Source organism: Struthio camelus, chromosome 2 (assembly GCF_040807025.1).
Source record: "Struthio camelus isolate bStrCam1 chromosome 2, bStrCam1.hap1, whole genome shotgun sequence".
Taxonomy (NCBI): Eukaryota; Metazoa; Chordata; class Aves; order Struthioniformes; family Struthionidae; genus Struthio; species Struthio camelus.
This window is the reverse complement of record NC_090943.1, coordinates 8,479,297-8,498,698: the sequence shown is the minus strand read 5'-3', so window position 1 is coordinate 8,498,698 and position 19,402 is coordinate 8,479,297. Positions and strand designations below refer to the sequence as shown.

The 19,402-nt window shown below is 41.1% G+C and overlaps 1 protein-coding gene across 31 annotated transcripts in view; it reads left to right on the top strand.

Moving 5' to 3' along the window:
* Positions 1 to 19,402, top strand: part of KMT2C (lysine methyltransferase 2C) — a 207,594-nt gene that overhangs the window by 66,325 nt on the left and 121,867 nt on the right. For all 31 annotated transcript variants that reach the window (XR_011139519.1, XM_068934237.1, XM_068934226.1 and 28 more), the window contains 3 exons: positions 9,611 to 9,817; positions 13,699 to 13,838; positions 15,488 to 15,597. Coding sequence is in view for 30 of the 31 variants with exons in the window: in XM_068934237.1 (XP_068790338.1) it covers positions 9,611 to 9,817; positions 13,699 to 13,838; positions 15,488 to 15,597 (457 nt within the window). In the remaining variant the exon portion in view is untranslated. The remainder of the gene's footprint in view (positions 1 to 9,610; positions 9,818 to 13,698; positions 13,839 to 15,487; positions 15,598 to 19,402) is intronic.

The window sequence follows — 19,402 nt, the reverse complement described above, 5'->3', positions numbered from 1 at the left end:
TGCAGTCTGGAGATGTAGGGATAGGGTGCTTTATTCCATAGAAAAAAGTGGTTGGTGAACATCTGCTGATTGTGTGAACAGAGAAAATAAGGTGTCCGGTGAAAAAGCAGCACTGGACTACTTTATCTGTGTGTGTGTTTTTTTGTTTTTGGTTTTTTTTTTAATCTTCAGAGGAAGAACATTACAAAACTCCTTGCAACACTCAGTAGAAAAAGAAATTGCAGAGTGGCATAGAGATTAGATAATCTAGACAGAATAACACTGCATTGATGGCAAGAGAACCTAGATCTTTAGTCAGGAGAGAGTTGGATTTAATATTTCATATAGAAATGTGTTAAAAATTGTTAAAGTTGCAAAGTCAAACACCTGTTTTAGGAAATACCGCCATTAAGTTTATTTATGAAACTCTTAGTTATTTTCTTTCATCCACATGTATTACGATAGCGTTTGTAGTTTTATGTGAATGTGTCCCTTCGCGACCTCTTTCTGCAGAGAATGGATGTGATTGAGGCATAAAGCAAGGCCCCTGAAATCATTGCATACTTTACTTTTAACTTTTAGACATAGATCCGTGCAAGGGTTTACAGTATTCTCCACGAAAGTCACTGATTGACTTCTGCGTCTACATAGTGGAGATTTTACTCCTTTGTGTTGCAAAACTAAATTGCTTAACAGTAGTGAAATATTTATGCATTATATTAATGGCCAATCAAGGCTTGCATGAAATTACTAATTCTGCTTTCAGGGCGCAATTTGAATATTGTCAGTAGATAAGGACAACACACTGAAAAATGAGAAAAAAGTTAAATATTTACCGGTTGTCCGTCCTGTTCATTTCATACACTGATGAGGGAAATAGTCTTCAGATAGATTTTATGACTGATCATTCTTAAAGGACGTCGGTCTCGGATTCAGAAGGTAGGAAGAGACCCTTTGGAAGTCATCTAGTTTACCTCCTTTTTCCAGGGGTGGATTTCTACATTCGTCTTTCCTGACAGAAGTGTGGGTAAACTGTTGCAGATCTTCCCTAAACAGTCTTTACCAATCTCTTCATCGTTTTTGCTGTTGGAAACACTTTCCTAAGGTCTAATCCGAATTTTCCTCTAGTTCCATCTGCCAAAGGATATGGAGGATAGATTACTTCCTTCATCTTTGCAGAAGACTGTCTGTTGTTCCCCAGCGCACTCTGCTTCAGAAGAAAAATCAGAAATTTGTTCATGCTTTCTTCATAGATCCTATTTCCTTTGAGCTGTGATTATTCTCACCGTTTTGAGTTCCTGTGAGTGGCCCATATCTTTCTTGAAGGACAGAATGCATGTTGCGCAGAGGGGGCCTAAAGGAGGTTTCACAGGCAGCTCTAATTATGGCATTTTCTTAAGTTGATGATTGGCCTTGTAACCTTAGTAGTTTTATGGTGCTTTCCTGTAGAACTTACCACTATTCAAACAAACAAACAAACAAAAAAACACAAATTACCTCGTGTGGCATTTAACACTCGTGAATCATCAGCCAGGTTGAAGCCTTTTAGAGCTGTTGCACAATCCTTCTCTACTTCGCTTAACGCTGGTATGTAAGATGGTCCAACCGTGGCAACCACATTTAGAAATATCCCCTGCCCCATGCAAGCAGGTTCCCCAGGTGGGTAGAGGAGTCCCATTCTCAGCCACTGCTCGCCTCTCACAGATGGATGGTTTTAGGCAGTTTCTCTTTGTCTCTCCCATCCTACTCAGGTTGCCTCTCTCCACTGGTTTCTGCCGAGCTGTTCACGTGCAGCTGCCCTGCGCTTGCGAGCAGCAAGCCTAGCTCCGGCAGGTCAGATCCGTTTACTCTTTGGACAGATGTTCTTTCCTCTGAGACATGGTAGTCAGACAAATAGAGGCATCGCCATGGGCTGGGTTTCATATCTGGTGGTCTATCAGACCATGCTGACGTACTGATAGCAGTACTCGTTATGCGGCCTCTTATGTAGACCAAGCGAAGGAGTGGATGAGGTGCTTTGTCAGAGGATATCACAGGTGCATGCTGATTGAAAAACTGTAGTAAGAGCCTGGAAGCTTCAGTTCCGTTCCAGTATTTAGCGAGCACATAGCCTTCTGTCCACTTCTTCTAAGTTAGACCTTTTCTGTGTTTTTCCCTCTAGCCTGTCTTTGTCAGACTCCTGTTGTCTTTTATATTGTTGACTCTTCATCGTATTCCCATTCTCCTTGCTTTTCCAAGCCTAGTTTGTATCCTGTGTGTTGCAGTTTCTTCTTTTTCAGTTCTTTAACCGATCCCTGTTCTCCTTGCCACCACTTACTTGGTAAGATTAGAAACATTTGGAAAAACAAGTTTTCACTGCTTTTCATAGGGCTACAGAAAATGTATCTCTAATTTCAAAACTGGGTGTAGTAAAACTTGAAAAGATTCACAGAGAAGCGGAAAGAGCGATCAGATACGGAATAGGGTTCGTATGGGGAGCAGTTAAGTCAGCTAGAACCCCTTCGATCTGCAAAAGAGACACTGGAGGCGGAAGTGCTAGAGGCATACAAAACCATAGGTGGCGTGAGGAGGGTGGCTGTTTATCGATTGTTCAGTTTGTTTTAATGCAAGAAGCCGGGCGTCATCAAATGAAACTTACAGGGGCCAGGTTCAGAACAAGAGGAGGTGGTTCTTTACCCAGCAGGTAGCTGTGTAATGGAAATCCCTGCCAAGGGCTGTTGTGGATTTCTAAAAGTTTGTGTGAACTGAAAAGCAGATAGGGCAAGTTCACGGAAGAGCAATGGAGAATTACTAAATGTATATAGGAATCACACCTGGTTTAGGAAGGCCCTGAACTGAAACACTTGGAAGCATGGGAAGTATCGTGTATGTTTGCCCTTTTCTGTACTACTACCTGTGTATCTGCTTGTCCTGTTTCTAACCCTGGCTGTATTGGGCTGGTTAGACCTTTAATCTGACCCAGCCGACTTGTGACAGAAGAACCCCACTCTGTTGTATATCTAGTCTCTTCTGTAAATATATTCTCAAAGAAAAGATCACGTAAAATTTGAATTATGCAAAACAGTATGCTTTTCCACTCCCTAATGTGACTAAACAATTTTGATGAGTGTTATTAAAAACAATTTTGTTTAAAATAGCTCAGTATGAGTTAAATTTCAGCAATTTTCTGGTGATAGGACCCAACTTAGTGTTCTTATGAAGTTGCCTGAGACGAATCTCCTAAGTGGTGCTGTGAGGCGTCTCTGTGAGGATTATGCACTGTTGTGTGTTATGTTTTCATTTGCTCAGACATGCAGTTTGGCTTGAACGAACCGTACTTACGGGGCAGGCACAAGGGCAGACTGAAGATGCAAACACAGAACTTTTTTTTCCTTTGGGTTTTGTCGCTCCCAGGTTAAATCTGCTCGCGAAATTGTGTGAAATACCACCTTTCAGGTGTGCTCACGGTTGTTGACTTCTGTGTAGCTTTTTGGTAGAGAGTATTCTTATAAGTTCACCTATACATTAAAGAATGATTTCTAGATGCCCATGGAATAGACCTTTAAACTCACTTTATTGAGCGCTGTCATTCTGATAACCCCTCCTGCATTTAGGGTATGTTGAGATGTCCTAACTGAGCTTTAAACTTTTGTTTAGATTAAAAATGACATCTATTGACTGTGAATAAAAGCATACTTTCATCTTTTTTGAATCTTAAGATGTCACTAAAATGTGTTTTGTTGGCAGTGATGCATTTAGGGGGTAATGTTTCCTTTCTTTTAAACGGGAAGAGTATCGTTAGGTTGACTGTATGGCTGAAAACTCCAGCTGTGCTGATTTGAAAAAATTGGAAAGCAATTAATATTTAATGTGGTTTAATTGCTTTGTTCATTTTGAAACTGAAAAAAAAAAGTTTTAAAATTCTTCCTCTGAAGTCCTTATGAACCCCTTCCCACCTTTTTTTAAGGAATTGTACTATGTAAGTTGAATACTCATTTTTAAAACATCTCTGTAATAGTATAGAGTGTCAAACTACTTGAAAAGTTTAAGTGGTTTTGTGATTCAGCTTCCTGCTGGAAGGAGAACACTTTGCATTTAAAACACATTTAAATACAGCCTGCATCTGAGAACTTCAGCATCTTTCTCTTTGTACTGTCTTCATTAATTTTGCGCTTTATATACTTCTCTGTCCTTAGTATCGTTACTTCAGAGGGTGATCTCTTGGTTCGGTAACGCCGTATCAATCTGAAGTTCTTATTGGGTAGTGAGATTTCTCCAAAGTTTGGTGATTTTCCTTCAAACCTCTTTGTTATCAAACTCCAGATACTTAGGGGAGCTCTGGAGTCTTCAGATGATGGTGGAAAGGTGGTATTCCATACTTGCCGAAGCTAATAACTTCATCTCTGTGAATAGCCTGCATGCCTTAGAACTCGGGCTGATGCAGACTTCTGGCACTTTTTTAACCTGGAAATTTTTTCCAGGTAAAATGCAGTTTGCAGGTCTCAGTTTGGATTGGTGTAAATAATACAGTGTTGCATCTTCACTAAAGAGAACAATCTTCTCTTTAAATAACACAACATGAAATGACAGTGAAGGTAAAATAGTTTGTACTTCAGCCCATCTTGGCATAGCTAAATAAATAGTAGCTCCCCTGTAGTGTTTAAGTTAGGCTTTTAACATATGTTGTTAAAACTACTAACAGTGTTAGGTGGGAGAGGAATTCTCAAGGCCGGTTCTCATCAGTCTACCTCTTTAATCAGTGTAAACGATGCTCTGAAATTCTGTTCTGCTCCCAAATGTTCCGGGTCGTTACATTAAACTAATTTTTAATGATGAAAAATAAATATAGAAACATTTTAAATTTATGCAACAGCTTAGCCTACACAAGCCAAGGGTTTATGCTTCACAGTTTCACCTTCCAAAAATGCTACAGTGTGTGTGAAAAAGACGTCTTGAAGGCATTTTTGAGACGCTGAGGAAAATTATTGCGTAGCAAATATCAAATGATATCCTCTTCACCTCTTTTTTCCTACAGATGGTTATGAGAAAGTTAAGTAAGGCACAAACCACAATGAACGTTTCAACTCAAAGGCTGAATGCAATAGATTTTTATTTTTATACTTTGCAAAATTTGGTATCTTCAGGGCAATCATTGTTGTGGCAAATGGCAGTAGTGTTCATCCATAGATTTGATATGTATTGTTAAGGCTAAGGTTACAGCTAATGGAGTATATTAGAATTGCCATGCCATGGGTTTCCTCAGATTTAATACAGTGCCTTTTCCTGTTTAAACAGCAACAACATCCTCTGCTTTTAATAATTAGATTGTTTGAAAAGATGAACGGACAGTAAAACGATTTTGATAAGTGATGTTCCATAGTAGGCTGGGAGGGATTTGAGAAGAGGTAGAAGAAGAGCGTGAGTTGAGTTCACGAGTTCTTATTTCTCTTGCTGGTCTCAGGTTCCGTTCACCTTTATTTTGGATGGTTGGGTTCATCTGTGCATGTTCTGCTGAAAGAAAGGGACCCTTAAAACCTCTCTGCACAGCAGGAGACTCTGGGATTTTTAGTTTATCCCCCTTGCCGTTCAGTGCTAAAACCGTTGTATGCCTTGAAGCATCTTACTGACAGATGTGCAGAACGCAGGCCACTTGCTTTCCTCCTTGCCGTTCGGCTGTTCAGAGATCCTGGTTGACGGTAAGGGAACTGCAGAGGTACGGGTGTCAGTGAGAGGGGATATCAGTGAAGTTATTCCTAGGAAAAGGAAGAAGGGAAGTGAATTCCCCCAGCTTTATACGCACAGTTGCAGATAACTGGCAGATCCCCAAATCATTGCAGATTGTCCTCGGTTCTACCCTTGTATGAAAACTAGGAAGGAGAATGAGGGTGCACATCTAATAATGTTGAGGGCCACGCCAGTTCATGTGGACCAGTGTAAAGATTTCTGCCAGCGGTCCAGCAGTCCTCATGCAGACAAATCAGTGTAGATCAGAGAGATATGGGACAGCACGTAAGCAAAATGTGTTTACTTCAGTCAGTCTGCACATCTGCTTGTTGTCAGGGAGCCTTGGCTGACACTGGATACCCCAGTGTCATTTGCCAACTCGGAAAGATCCAGAAAGAGCTTGTACGTATTTTTCGATGTTTAACTACAGGGCACTTGGTGCTCTTGAAGTGTAGGTAATGCTGATGGTCAGTCTTATTTCTGTTAAGGAGTTTTTAGGGATAGTCAATTTTACCTTGATTCCCTAAAGGAATATTTGCTGGCAAGCCAGAGGATGTTTTCTGGTTGTGATGTAATATTGTGGAACTAGTTGTCCAGTCCTGCTCGTGTTGAAATGAAATCCTTTGAGCAGGAAAGTCTGTGTTTTAGGATGAGTCCTAATGACTGCGTGTCATCCGTTGAGCTGAGGGAAATAGTGACTGTTCTCCCTTCCTCCAGGATTAACTGACTCTAGGGCATTTGCTTTGTGGATTGGGGAGGATTGTAGCATCTTAGATCCTTGTCAGGGGGTTGAGTAAGTTCTTCTTGTGGAAGAGAACAGTAGGTTGATTCAGGCAACTTAATGAAATAAGAACTTATAAAAGAAAATGGCTCCGGTAGAGATCTGAAATTGGCATGTTTCTTGTCAGAAAGTACATCTCGGGCACCTTGTGAGAAACTTGACATCTCCTCTAATGGCTTGGTAGGAGCGACATCAGTTACAGACATTAGCCTTATTGCCTTTTATTACATCTCCTTAATCCAGCTGTACATCTGTTTTGAAAATTTTTTTTCTTTCCGCATCATATATGAAGCGTTGCATGCATACAGATATATGAAACCCGTTGGGATGAGGTGCTGTACGTAAGCACCTACTGGTAAGGAGCCACCTATGGAATTTTAAAGGTTTATAAGAAGATAGAATTTGTTCTAGAAGAACTTGGGAAGTCAGGTGAAATTACAAATGACGAATTTGTATTTTGGTCCAGAGCAGCATAAATATATTTTAAATGCAGTATTGGTGAGCTTGCTCTTGTTCTTTCCTTTTTTTTTAATTTCCCCTCAGTAACTTACAGAAGAAAACATGACGTCATCTCTTGCTTGTTACCCTGTTTTAAATTGGTCGGTTCTGAAAATATGCTAATTATGATAACAGATCTCGGGCTCAATCTTAAGAGTTGCTAGTGTCTCCGTTTTGTTATCTGCAATGTGAGGGCTCTGCTTGCGTCGCAGGTTGAGGTCCTCTAAGTCAGTACTGACACACGGAAAGTGTGTCTGTTCTGAAGTACTTTCTGCTATTCCCAGATAGTATAAACAAAAAACCTACCTTCTGCCCATAGAGGCATAAATGAAAATATTTCACGAGCGCCTAAGGTGGCAAATCGGTGACGCAAGGCGTTGAGGAGCGAGGGAAGCCGGCTTCCCTGCCGCCGCCGCCGCCGCGTTTGGCTTCCAGGCGCTAGCCAGGGCGCGCGCCCGTGTGTTCGTCACTAGGTGCTGGGTGCCCAGACGTTTGAAGGCCCTCTGCTTACTCCTCCACCTCCCTTAAAAGTGAGAAACCGGTTTTATTTTTTCCTCTCCCATCTACCTCACCCCCCCCCCCCATCCAGTCTTCTGGCAGCGCCCTGAGAGTGAGTGAGCGCGGTGCGCCTCCTCTTCTACGTGCGCTTCTGCTGAGGAGCCGTTAGCTAAGGAGTCCCCCAGCCCCCTCCCTGCTGCGAGCGCTGGAGCGCCTGCTTCGGCCACGGCCCCCGCTTTGCGGGCACCGTAGCGGCGGCCCCGGCCTTGTGATTGCCGACAGCCTCCCGGCTGTCCGCGCCGCGCCGAGGGGTGGCCAGGGCGCTCGGGCCCGCGTCGGCCAGGAGCTGCGATACACGAGCTGTCTTACGGGCGCCAGAAAGCTCCGCATCGCCCTCGCCCTCCTTTATGAAATACCGCTGCTTTAAACGGTAGTTTAATAACTTTTCAGTTTTTTGGGTGTTTCTCTTTTATGAATCTTAACATTATGGTTGCATGTTTGCAACCTTCTTCTGTACTTTAAGGAAGGAGGTTTGTTTGTTTAGTCATAATTATCCTCAAGTCTTTTACTGAAGTTTGTCAGTCTGTCCTAACAGGATGTATGCATAATTATTTATTCCACTGTGGATAATCTTGTGTCTCTGTCTACTGAAATTGAGACACCATTGTGCGGCCTGTTGAAATCTCTTAAGTCTCCTCCCAAGTCTCTCTGGTCTCAACTAGTGTAAATGACTTTGCTACCCCTTTCATACGAACTCTGCCTATAAGGGCAGATCAGGTTTCACCGGTAGTCTTACTGGGTATGTTCACTGACTTACAAGTAATCATTTCTTTGTTGTTTTACCATGCTGAAAGTAAATTATGAAAGAGTAGTACTGATCAGCTGTAACTACTCCATTTCCCCCTTTCTTGCACTACTTTTGTTATCATTTTCTTTACATCTTTTTATCTTTGGGTACCTTCTTCTGAAGATCTCTGGGAAGTGTCAGAGACTTCTCACGAGCTGGACTGGCCCGGTGGGTTGTGCTGCCTCTTGCTGGCCCTGTGTTCGCGCAGGATCAGTTAGGGGCGTGTGGCCAAGGCCACGAATGCAAAGGTGAATGTTTCTTAGCAGTAGTATGGTAGGGTATTAATTTGAGCACTGTGGAGGGAACTCGTTTTACATGCCCACCAATCCGCACATCCCCAGAGGTGCGGCTGCCGTAGAGAAAGTGCCAGTGCCACCTGTACAGTGTTCAGCTCAGATAGGTTAAATCAAATCTGAGGGGCTTTACTGGATTCTGTCTTCTGTTCAGAACTAGAGCTTCCCTTTCTTAAATTTCTTCTTCTGCTACTGCTGGCTGAAAAGCACAGATATTCTATATACTTTTTTCCAAGATTTAATTAATATTATATGGGAATTTAGCCTTAAGATTTCCTCCTCCTTCCTCCCTCCCCCATCCAACACAGAGCGTCCCAAACCAAAATATGCCACTTTGGAGATGCACTTAAATCTATTTAAATGGGATCCACTGAAAAACCGGCCTCTACCCAGATCCTAGATTCCCTGAAGCATCTTTTGGGGGGGTCTTAGGGGCATACATATGAAGAAAACAAAATTGCTCATTTAAGCAGATGGATGTGTTAAATTGCTTTCCCTTTAAACTGGTGTCATGCAAATTGCATTAGTTGCAGAAGTTCACATTTAAACTTTGTAGATATGTTTATTACAGAAATATTTCTCAGTAGCTTCCATATGATGTGACACAAGGAGTGCTGTCAGAGCTGTCATTTCAGAGCTGTTGTTATTTTATGAATGTGAAAACATAATTGCAAATGGTACAGGGATGTCTTAACGATCTCAGTTCTGTAAATATAAATTCCTTTTTTGTAAAAGTTCTAGCTATTGTATTGTTTTTTAATTGTTAAAGTAAAAAAGGGGGGTTGGATTTGTGTGTCATATGCCCTGGTTTGTGTGAACATAGTCAAGCACTTTTGTGAAACAAGAAGTTCTGTAACATAACTTCAAACTAGCTGGAAAGAGGATATTGAATTCTGATATTTACAGTAGTGGGGAGTTTTTATTGTTGTAAATTGGCATGAAAGTTGCTCATGTATAGGATATTCTCTACTGTTCTTCCAAAAAACAAAGTAATTATCTTCCCTTTCACAGTGAACAACTCTGCGCCTTTTGTTACTGTGGTGAACGAAGCTCATTAGGGCAAGGAGACTTAAAACAGTTCAGCCCCACTCCTGGGTACGTTATCCCATGGAAAAACTCGCCTTTAACCAAGAGCGAAGGCAGCGACAGCACCGATGGAGCTTGCGAGAGAACTCCAAGGCAAAACTCAGTGCCGCGCAAACACCGAGGACACAAGAAGTAAGTCAGCTTCGTGATAGATGAAACTTTCTATGTATTGTATGAAGTTCAGGAAGCATGTTTACAAATGTGGTTCAGTGATAGGCAAGTAACTTGCAATCGTGAACATTTCATTTTGTTCATTAATATCAAAACTTTTTTTTTTTTTTTAATGCAAGCAACTATAGATAGGGACTGTCTTCTGCTTTTTAGGTTTGGTTTCTCCCCTCAAGTGAGAAATCTTTACTCTTTAGAAGGACAAAGAAAACAAACATATTTGTTGTAAAGCACAGATCTGTTTGTGGGATCTTAAAATAAATCGAGGGCGGTATGCAAAAGAACAGAAGATAATTGAATTCTGAGGCTTGGTGTGTTTTGTATAGCGGAGTACCTGGAAGCCTCTGCCCATCTTCTGAAGCTTTTTCCCCTTGCCCTCCAGAATTGATTCTTGCAGCAGCGTCATGCACATGCAGTGTGTTTTTGCTCTCCTGGTGAAGTGGGGCTCCTTAGGAGGTGTGCCAGCACTTTTAGTCATTGAAATAGCAGGCTCCTGAGTCCCTCCTGGCGGATAATCGTGAAGAATTGCAGGAACACACAGAACTCCCTGGGAAAGCTTTATTAAATCTATGATCTGTATGGCGATGGCACGTAAGATGCAACTAAATGGAAAAGCGTGTTTTTTAATCTGTCTGCATAACCCCTGAGATTTTTTTTTTTTTTTCCCAAATGTATTTGGATTGTGTCAGCGCCGGCTCCTGCTGTTACCACGGTTAGCCCTGGCTTCGTTCCCGAGGCGCGCTGTTGAGAGGGGACTGCGCGGTGCCGGCTGAAGAGGGGAGCTGAGCTTGCCGTCGCCTAGGGGAAGGGGCACGGGGAGTCGCGCCGCCGCCGCCGGCGGCCCCGCGCTCGGCCCGGGGGGGCGATGACGTCACGAGGGAGCGCGGGGCCGCCCCGCCCCGGCGCGCTGGAGCTCGCCCATTGGCTGCGGGCGCGGGGCGGCCGCCGGCCCGCGGGGCCCGGCCGGGGGGAGCGGCAGCGGCGGAGGGGGAGGGGCAGCGCGGGGGGCTCCCCCCCCCCCCCCCCCCCCGGGGCGCGGCAGCCGGTTTCCTCAGGGCCGGTGCCGGGCGTCCAGGTCTCACCAAGGGGCACACAGAAAGGACCGCAGTGAGGCGAGTGTAGTTGGCTGCGCTAGCCTTAGCGTTTCAGGTATACTCACCCTGCGAGGACTGTGCTTTTCGGTGGAGAAGCCATTCAGTATGCTTTCGTGCTTGCTGACGTTTGGTCAGATACGCTGTCTGAGGTCAGCAGCGTCAAAACGCGCGTTGTGCAATGCCCCTGGAGGAGAATTGCTTCTCTTGAAAGTGGTAACGCTGACGCGCTCCCCTCACAGAGTTACTCTGTTTATGAGCGTGGGGAATGCTACTTTCAAAAAGACTACATACAGGAAAAAAGCGGGATACAAAAGGCGAAAGGTGCATCTGTTCAAGACGAAACTGCAGAGTAAATTGAGATGGTTTTAAAATGGATCAGCTTGATCTAGTGAGAAAGCTTTCATATTAAAAAAATGCCATGTCAGTTGGGATTTCGTTTTTTCTCTTTCTTCATCCTTTATAAACTCTTGTATTCTGCGGTAACAGAGTTGAATGTTAGAGCTGGCCTGAGCGAGCATCAGGAGAGTTCAGGAACTAGCGCTGTTGCCTGGAATGGCTTAATAAAATGCTTTAGGAAGGGGAAGCTCGTGTCGACAATGTTAGACGAAACACCTTCTGTTAGGGGGTGTGGTATTCAGCCTCTGTCATGATATGAGTCATTAGGTTATTTAATAATTGAAAAATTTCAAGCTGTCATTGGTGTGCAAGAGGGATTTTTTTCATGAGCTACGGGTTTTTTTTTTTTTTTCTCCACATCCTTCTCAATGTAATCTTTGCAGTAAAGCACACATTGTACTCAGGAAGACAAAGTTATCACAGGTTAGAATTGCACTGTTTACTGTAGCTCTTGCCTTTACTTATTGGCAGCAAGGTATTATTTATCATCCCCTGGCAATATCAATTTCCATGTGCTTTTTTTTTTTTAGAGGTTATAAGCAATAGCAAAGCAGTCAGGAATAAGAGGTAGTTTCATGCCGTCTCAATTCTAGAAACACAGAAGTAATAGCACGTGTGCAAATTTGGGTTATTAATGGGGAAGAATAATAAAAATCAAAGTATCATAATAGAAATTGCAGCACCTTCTTTCCTACCAACCCTTGGAGCATCAGACCAGACCACATTTCATAGTCAGCAGCCTAATGCAAATCCCTAGCTATCCAAGAAAGTTTTTTACTTGCAGGAAATAAAACAGGAGGAATCATTACTTTCATTTGTGAATGGACTAATCTGTTTGTTGTTAATAATCTTCCGGTCAGATTAGAATTTGGGAGACAAATGATGGTTGTGCCTTGCTTGACCATGATTTTCTTTAATAAGGTTATAAAGTAGATCCTCTCATGTCAGCACAGTACAGTATTTTTTTATATGCTGAATTTTATAATCTCCCTCACCACTTTTTTTTTTTTTGAATACAGTGGTTACATGGGAGAGAGCCCATGTACCTCTTTCCAAGCAGCTTTTCCACTCTTTGTCTTTTTTTACCCTCCCCCTCATACTCATTAGTTGTATTTTAGCCAGGCACCTTACCTCTGGCTGGCATGGCCCTCTCCTTTGAGGATACTAACAGCTGGTCCACGGTAAGCACTGACAAGATTTCAAAGAGAGGGCTATATGAAAGCTGCAGCTGATGCCCTCCATTGACACCACCCTCTTACTTCCACGCCTCTTCTTCCCGAGAGTAGCACAGACTGCTTGATTTTACATAGGTTTCTGTTCTAAGGGGTAAGCAAATTTTAATATTGAACAAAAAGTTTTAATATTAAACAGAAATGAAAAAAAGAAGTGCATGTATCCTGAACAGATAGAAAAGAACGGGCCAGGCGAGGAGGTGCTTTAGCAAGCATTTATTTTTCCCCGCTGAATAGAAGCTCTAACTGAACATTTTGTTATTGGAAAAAGTGTTGGGTTAAAATGTTGGGTTAAGCATGAGCCAGCAAGCAATGTGCCCTTGTGGCCAAGAAGGCCAACAGTCTCCTGGGGTGCATGAGGCAGAGTGTTGCCAGCAGGTGGAGGGAGGTGATCCTGCCCCTCTCCTCAGCCCTGGGGAGGCCTCACCTGGAGTGCTGTGTCCAGTTGTGGGCTCCCCAGTCCAAGAGAGACATGGCGCTACTGGAGAGAGTCCAGCGGAGGGCTACAAAGAGGATGAGGGGACTGGAGCACCTCTCCTCTGAAGAGGCTGCGAGAGCTGGGCCACTTGAGCCTGGAGAAGAGAAGACTGAGAGGCGATCTCATCAATGTGTACAAGTATCTGAAGGGAGGGTGCCCAGAGGATGGGGCCAGACTCTTCTCCGTGGTGAGAACTGTCTTGTCCGGTGACAGGACAAGAGGCAACAGGCACGAACTGAAACCCAGGAAGCTCCATCTGAACATGAGGAAAAACCTCTTTGCTGTGGGGGTGACAGAGCACTGCAACGGGTTGCCCAGAGAGGTAGTGGAGTCAGCTTCCCTGGAGATATTCAAAACCCACCTGAGCGCGAACCTGGGCAACGTGCTCTAGAGGACCCTGCTTGAGCAGGGGGGTTGGACTAGATGATCTCCAGAGCTCCCTTCCAACCTCAACCATTCTGTGATTCTGTGAAAATATAAGGGAGAGGGGGTTTTGTTCATGGACATGGATGATGGACGTTTTTAATCATGCTTAGAAGAATTCTTGCTCTTTTTCTCAGAGTTTTGAATCATATAACAATATCTCACTAGTTCAGCATGAACGTAGACTCTTCTAAGTCTGTTTTTTTTTGCACCCTGGTACAGATCGCGATCGAGTATAGCATCATGTACGAGTGTAAGCACCCAAACTGCTTCTGACGATCAGGTTGTCAAATTTTGGGATGAGCTCAGTCTAGTTGGCTTACCAGATGACATTGATGTTGAAGCCTTATTTGAGCCAACAGGTAAGATAACATTACTAACCTTTCTTCTCTTATTCCTATCTGTTGGTAGGTAGTACAGTAGTTACGGTGACAATAAATGAAGTCTTTCAGCTGTTGGTATTCTGTGCTCTGGTGTTCATCAAGTGTTTGCTTGTGCTTTCTTAGTTTTTGCCAATGTTACCTGGTGTTTTTGGATAGCTTCCTTTTCAAGTACTGGACAGAAGCTTTGTGAGCGATAATTCATTTTTATATGGGGAAGTATTTGTAATCTCCTGCAAAACTGTTGTTTAGAAAGTAGTACCTTCATCTCAGTATCGCGATTGTATTTTGGGGAGAAGAAAAAGAAAGAAATGAGATACGGCTTAATGTAATTCTTAAAGGCCTAACGCCCTACCTTTACCTAATCTCATGCTGCCAGCACAGGGTTACAGAAAATAATACAAGGAAAGATTTACAAGATCAGATATTGACAGAATGGTAAATGTGTAGTACACTTGCATGTTTCCATTGTCTCTGGGTTATCAGTCAGAAAACTGTCTAGTTTGCCTTCTGCTATTTCATTTTAATCAGGAACTTTTCTTCGTATCTAGTTATGAGTTACTTTATCAGAAAGCATTTGTATTTAAGTGCTTTGATGCCAGTAGTCCACTCACATATTTTGCCTCAGAAATATAAATTCATGTGCGATCAGACTTTTGCTGGTATATAAATGTTATTCTTTCGTGATTATGGAAACTGATTTCAGAAGAACCTAATTACAAATTTTTTTAAAATGGATGATTTTCAATAGTTTTACTGTAGCATGAGGCTAATCAATCTAAATTATTTCAAGCCATCGTTGTTATTTGGAGATGACTTCCTTTACAGAGCTTTTTGGGTTTTGTTACTGAGTAATTTGACCGACTACAGGACCTAATTCCAGCGGCTAGTAAAAGGCATCATCTTGAATCTAATAAAAAGCTGTCACAAGATTCCTGCAGATGAGAAAAGAAATATTCATCATTTATATTGTCTGCCAGGACTGAATTAGAAAGTTGACTTTTGACAGATACCTGTTGAATTCTGCCTATTGTCTGTTTTTTTGTTATGCAGGTCTGCATTTATCAGCAAAGCATTTGCAGTTATTTCTGTGCAATATGTTTGTTGTATTGTTAGTCATTTATGTTGTGACCTGTTCATACTGAGTTCTGTTATATCCTTTTAAAAGTTCAACGTAGAATTGTAAAGCATCCTTTGGGCGTGTTTTAAATATACGGATCTGGGTCCTGTCCTTGAGAATCATAAGTTAAGAGTACATATAAAAACAAACATTATCTATGCTGAAATATAAGATCAGTTAACTCTGCGTGTGTGTGTGTGTGTCATACACACAAACGTTATTTGTACACCCCCTTGTTAAGTTTGTATGATTGGGCACCTGAAAATTAGAAATGGAAAGATACAGAATATGCTGAACGGAAAAGGAAGATGCTTCGCGTATCAAAAAGCCTACAGGATATTTAGTGTATGATGCTAAGGGCATTAAATATTATTGCAACAAGAAGAATAAGAGAAAGCAAGACTATTTATTTTATCTGGAAAGTATTTACTGTTAAACCACGTTCCGTACTTGCAGGTAGTTTTGGAGAAAGTTGTAAAGCTGAAGCTCTTTCTCTCTCATAATGCATTAGGTCACTGCTGGGCTCATCACCGCTGTGCAGAGTGGTCTTTGGGAGTCTGCCAGACTGAAGAGCAGCTATCAGTGAACGTGGACAAAGCTGTTGTCTCAGGGAGCACAGAAGTGAGTAAAATGACATGAACATTCAAGCGAGTAAGAAAATTTGGCGGGGGCGGGGGATGGGGGTGGAGGGGAGGAAGGGAGAAGAAAAGACAGTAAATCGATATGACATGAGGTGAGACCAAAAAGATCCTTATGCAGTTCACTGAGCTCACATTCACAATAAGCTTGCATTGGACAAGTCTTCATGATAAAATCTACTGTTTCGATATATTAGAGAGGCTTCTGGAATTGCATGAAATATATTATTATTAACTGACTTTAGGGGCAATTTTGAGGTAACTATAGAGTGTAGAAAGTACCTAGCTGACCAAAGGAAAATACAGACAAAAGACAAATTGAGTTCAAATTAGCAAATGCACTGCTGAATAGAGGAAATGCTTTTTCGTTCCTCTAGATTATATTGTGGAACTGTGAGACTCAAATGTAGTCATAAAATATTTAATTATTTTCATACTAGTTGTAAAACCAATTTAGTATAGGAAAACTAATGTTTGCTGCAAAGCATAGATTGTTATTTCAAGTATTGATATATTTTAAATATTGGCAGAAATAAACATTTGTGTTTGATCTCTTAATTTGAAATGTTACACTCTTTGAAAAAGTGGTTGCCTTTGAAAGGGGTGCACTTCTTTTGGTGTCACTTTGTGAGCAGCATTTTGGAATGATGAAAAGATTTATTTCACATATGTTTTACTATATTTTTGGTCTTATTTAATCATATCTATTGGATTATTTTAGTAATTTTAGTTTGTTCTGAATTCATCAGTTATACTATCAAAAGAGCTGTATGATTTTTGCTGTTTTTTCCAGTGAGCATACTTAGGTTTATTTTAAATTGATTCTTAAAGGTTTTCATACGTTATATTAAGAAAAGACAATGATGCAGAAGAAATCAGCAAATGTTCTCCATAGCGTGGAGTGAAAAGCTGCTGAAGTTAGTCTTCCAGTACAGCTGTACAGTACAGCTTTCCTTGTGCCTTCTACTTGTACATATGCGTGAATGAGCGTTTTACTTTGAATAATTTGATTTCTGTGCCTCTACTTTCAAAGCAACATACTATTCAGAATGAATGAACCTTACAGAATTGGACTCTAAATGAGCCAGAAGATGTTAAAAAATGTGTGTGTGTACTAAAAATAATACGAAATTATTTGAAAGACCATCCAAAATTGGCTACTTTTTTTTTTTTTTTTTTTTTTTTTAAATCTCACTACTGGGATTTTTACAGACTTTTTTTTTATTAGTTTGTTTTGGCTGATTATTATGGTGGTTTGTAGTCACTTTGTGATTAGTGAATAAATGCAGTTCATGCCCATCTATAGTAATTTTCATTTTATTATTCTAATTTAAAACAGAAATCCTTGATTACAGTGATCAAATTTGTATTTTGTTCTATTGAATTCCATCCTTTTTCCATTATTTCTGTTCCATTTCTCTCTGTATGGTACCCTGGTACTGCTCTATATTGATGGTAACTTAACTTCATGTCATCAGTACGCTTCTTTTTGTGTAATGTTCATAATGCAAATTCTGAGGAATTCCTCTCTCTCTCTCTCTCGCGCGTGCTCTCTGTCTGTCTGTCTGTCTGTCTCTCTCTCTCTCTCTCGTGTTATAGCTCCATTTTGATCTTGTCTTTTCATGTGCCACTGTGTAGTATCTCTACTAATCTTTTCAAAATCTGCAAATAATTTTTTAGGTATGCCTGTAACATGTTTTCAGTGTAATGCAGAGAGATGAAAAAATTCCATTTTGCATATTTTGTTTTCAGTCTTTGCTGAAACTGTTGAGAAGCTTTCTTCCCTGTAGTACAGCAGTCAGCCAACAAAGAGAGAAGTTGTTTTGGTTATTCTGTTCTGTCCTTCTTGTGAGATCCCCAGGAGAACAGAGTAAGAGCTCAACTGTGATTGTCTGTTTCTAGAGGAGCAGCTAGATGAAATGTTGCCCGTGGTCACGCTGGGGGATATCCAGGGAAGTTTTTGCTTTTAGTTTTTCAAAAAATAAAGAGCAAAGTCATCTGCAGTTCTCTGTTCCTGACCCTGGAGCAACAACGTCGGGGCTGCTCTAAGTTTTATGTAACTGGTTCTGAGCCGAAGAAATCCTGTGCCTGCTGGTTGTGTCCAGACTATAGAGCTCTGTAATCATTTCTCACTGTTCTCAACACTATTCAACTTGTCGCTACGCTGAAGAAGAGACAAAAAAAGTATAAGCTGCTGATTATGCCAGTTTGTGTGTAGTGGAAGGTCAGCATTAAGTGGAGAAATTCTTCATGTAAGGCATTTTCATTTTTAATTGATAGGTATTGCAGTTGCTTTTTCTTTTTTTTGCATGTACAGCTGCTGGTGTTTTGCTAAAGTTTGGGGCTCCTTTTTAGTGTGATGCTACCTACTGCATTTTAGAAGAGTCCCGTTTCTAGTTAAATGTTCCGAAAACTGTTGGCAATGTAGATGCAAGTATATGCCTAAGGGCTAACAGGAAAATAATTTAAATAAAAACAAGCTGTATGTTATTTCCTCTACTTGCCACCAAATTTGCTTGTTTTTTTTTCTTTTGGTTTTCTTGAAAGTCCCTCTGGCATTACATGAGTTTATGGTGTGGTCTAAAGCGATGACATTTTTCCTTAGCTGGGAAAGTATATTTTCTTTTCCCTATAATATTCGTGTGAATAGGATGATTTTTTGAAAAGCAACAACCTTTTTCTTGATAGCTAAGTCCTTTGTTGTTGTTGTTGTTGTTGTTTTTTTTTTGTGGATCTTTTCTTATCTTGAAGGTCTCTGATTTTTAAGTTACATTCGTGTTGCTCATTAGTTAAGAAGTCTATTGTTTGCAAATCGTTTTTAACTGGATTTGACAGTGTTTCTTATTACTCTGTTTACCAGTTGAGCTGTCCATTTGGCTTCACTGAATTTATGATTGCATTAATAAAGCTTGTGTGGACATATTTTGTTGACCTATTTCAAAGCATATATTAATTCATTTTTGTTCTCCTTGCTTCCTGAGAGTTTGGAATACGGTAGTATAGCGTTTTCAGTATCTGTACGTGCTTCACAAGTTACTCTGCTTAGGATGTTTTTCTTCCTGTGTTCTTTCTTTTGATTCACTCATTCTGAAGGCCTGGCAATTTATTTCATCAGACATCTGACCCATCTGTTACATGTATTTGTTTGTCTAGACATAAGTGGATTCTTGTACTTTTTTTCAAAGTCTTGGCTTTGCCTCTGTTTAATATTAATATATGCATATATATGCACGTATACATGAGGTCTTTGAAATCTTGTGCATCCTGTTACTTTAGAACAACTGACGAATAAAAGCTAGAATATACTGTTAAGTTTATGATACTAGATGTACTTTAGCGCTCAAGGGCAGCACAGGTGACTCGTTTCATCTTAGTGCTCATGTTACTTATGTTGTTTATCTGAGCAATTGGGAGAAAGGAGCATTGATTTTCTCGGAACCACTTTCTAAGTTTAAAAAGTTGGAAGGAAAAATTGGTGATCCAGGTGACAACCGTATTGAACGCTAAGTCAGAATTTTTTTGACGAAGACGCTTAAAAATTCAGATATTTATCCCTGGAGCTTAAAGTAAGTAAGCTAAGGAGTATGAACACCTGGACATGGCAGTTTTGCTTCCCTCAGTATTTTAATAGGCTTTCAAGGGATTTTGGAATCATCGTTTTATTTCAAGTTTTGAAAGGTAAAGCTCCTCAGAGTATGAGAGAGGGAAAGAAAGCTTACAGTGATTTTTCTTGATGCAAAACTTGTCTAAATAGCTTATCGTTTCGAAGTGCTCTGCCCAGTACATAA